This window comes from Physeter macrocephalus, chromosome 14 (assembly GCF_002837175.3).
Source record: "Physeter macrocephalus isolate SW-GA chromosome 14, ASM283717v5, whole genome shotgun sequence".
Lineage (NCBI taxonomy): Eukaryota > Metazoa > Chordata > Mammalia > Artiodactyla > Physeteridae > Physeter > Physeter macrocephalus.
The window spans coordinates 22,282,313-22,283,936 of NC_041227.1; the positions used below are offsets into that span (position 1 = coordinate 22,282,313).

At 53.3% G+C, this 1,624-nt stretch overlaps 1 protein-coding gene across 1 annotated transcript in view; it reads left to right on the forward strand.

Annotated features, from left to right (window-relative positions):
* The window catches only part of UQCC1 (ubiquinol-cytochrome c reductase complex assembly factor 1), an 89,081-nt gene extending 87,813 nt beyond the window's left edge, over positions 1–1,268 (forward strand). Inside the window, exon 10 of the mRNA XM_028499895.1 lies at positions 1,111–1,268. Coding sequence (XP_028355696.1) covers positions 1,111–1,268 — 158 coding nt within the window. The remainder of the gene's footprint in view (positions 1–1,110) is intronic.
* Positions 1,269–1,624: the final 356 nt, after the last annotated feature.

Consider the following 1,624-nt stretch of genomic DNA (forward strand, 5'->3'; position numbering starts at 1 on the left):
GCCCTATCTCTTTGTATTAGAGATGGTAAAATTCAGGCATAGAGAGGGCAAGGAAATGGCCCAAGGTCACAGAAGCCACCAGGAGCCAAGGTGGGATTAGAAGCCCAGGCCTCCTAAATCCCAGGCCAGGGTCTTTCCTCCTCACCCTGTGCATTCAGGAAGACTAAAGGAATCCTACTTTTTATAGGGTATAAACTCATGAAATGCATTACTTTGAGAGGAAATAAAGCTGAAAACACATACAAGCTAGGGAAAGTTTTCACTAAAAGTCAACAGCAATTATAAGGCATTTGGAAGAAAACTACCAGCAGGACTAGAGACTTTCTATGCACCCTAATTTGGGGGGGATCATGTACCCCTTTGAGAGTCTGAAGAAATCTAGGGATCCTCTTCAAGAAAAACCCATTTGCACATACAAACACAATTTTACACAAGATTTCAGACTCCCTGAGTCCCATGCCCAATTAAGAATTCCTGTTCTGGCAGATTCTTCAGAACAAATAGACTGCTTCAACAAACACACTCCATCTCTTATGATAAGTGTGGCGATCACTCTGATATTCCTCAGCAAAAAAAACATTGTCTCAACGTCACTTATCAGAATTGCAGACCTGTAGGTTGGAAGAGACCAGAGATATTACCTAGTCTAACTGCCCCCCGCCCCCCCTTGTGTGACATAGGATAATATCATGGTTAAATATGTGAAGACTAGAGTAGGCCTGCCTAGGTTAGAATACCAACTCCATTACTCACTAGCTGTGTGATCTTGGGCAAGTTACTTAGTTCTCTGAGTCTGTATCCTCATCTGTAAAATGAGGAAAATAATTACAATTATCTCGTAGCGTAGTTACGAGGATTAAACGCGATAATTCACATAAAACTCAGCACCAGTCCTGGCACATAGTGAGTGCTCAGCCGATGCTAGCTGGCATTATTGTTATTATTATGCTTGTATCCAGGCAGGTATTATGCATGCATCCATCCAGTCCCCTCCTGGAGCTTTTGCTTGCACATGTCTGCGATGAGCAGCTCCGAATGTTACAAACTTCTTCTCATGTTGAGCGAAATTCGCCTTCTGGCGACCCTTACCCCCACCCCCGTTGGCCCTAGTTCTGTCCTGCGGGGCCACGCAGAGCACGGCCGTCCTTCCTCCACGTGACAGCCCTTCAGATACGAAGACAGTGATCGAGTCCTTCCCCAGTCCCCAGCCGCCCTCCCCGCCCCCCGTTCCCCCCCCCCCCCGCCCTGTCCTCTCGTCTCCAGCTTGAACATCCTCGGGTTCTTCTCCCAAACCACAACAGACTGGCTGCGCTTACTATTTACTCCCAGGCGTTGTACGGCTTCGCTCACACATAGTCAGGCAGGCCACACGCCACACCGCCACAGTTCCGACCCTCCCGCTCCGCCCCCGCCCGCTGCCCCTGTCCGCGGTGCTGAAGCGGCTCTGGGCCCCCGCGGGCCTGGCGCGGCCCTTCCCAGGCCCCGCCCTGGGCCGCTAGCCCGGACCCCCGGCGCGGACCCCCGGCATGCCACCTCCGCGCCCCGGGCGGCCGGCGCGGCCCGGCCCAGGCCCGGCCCCGGCGCCGCCCCCCGCCCTGCCCGGAGGTCCCGAGCCCGCGCCCCG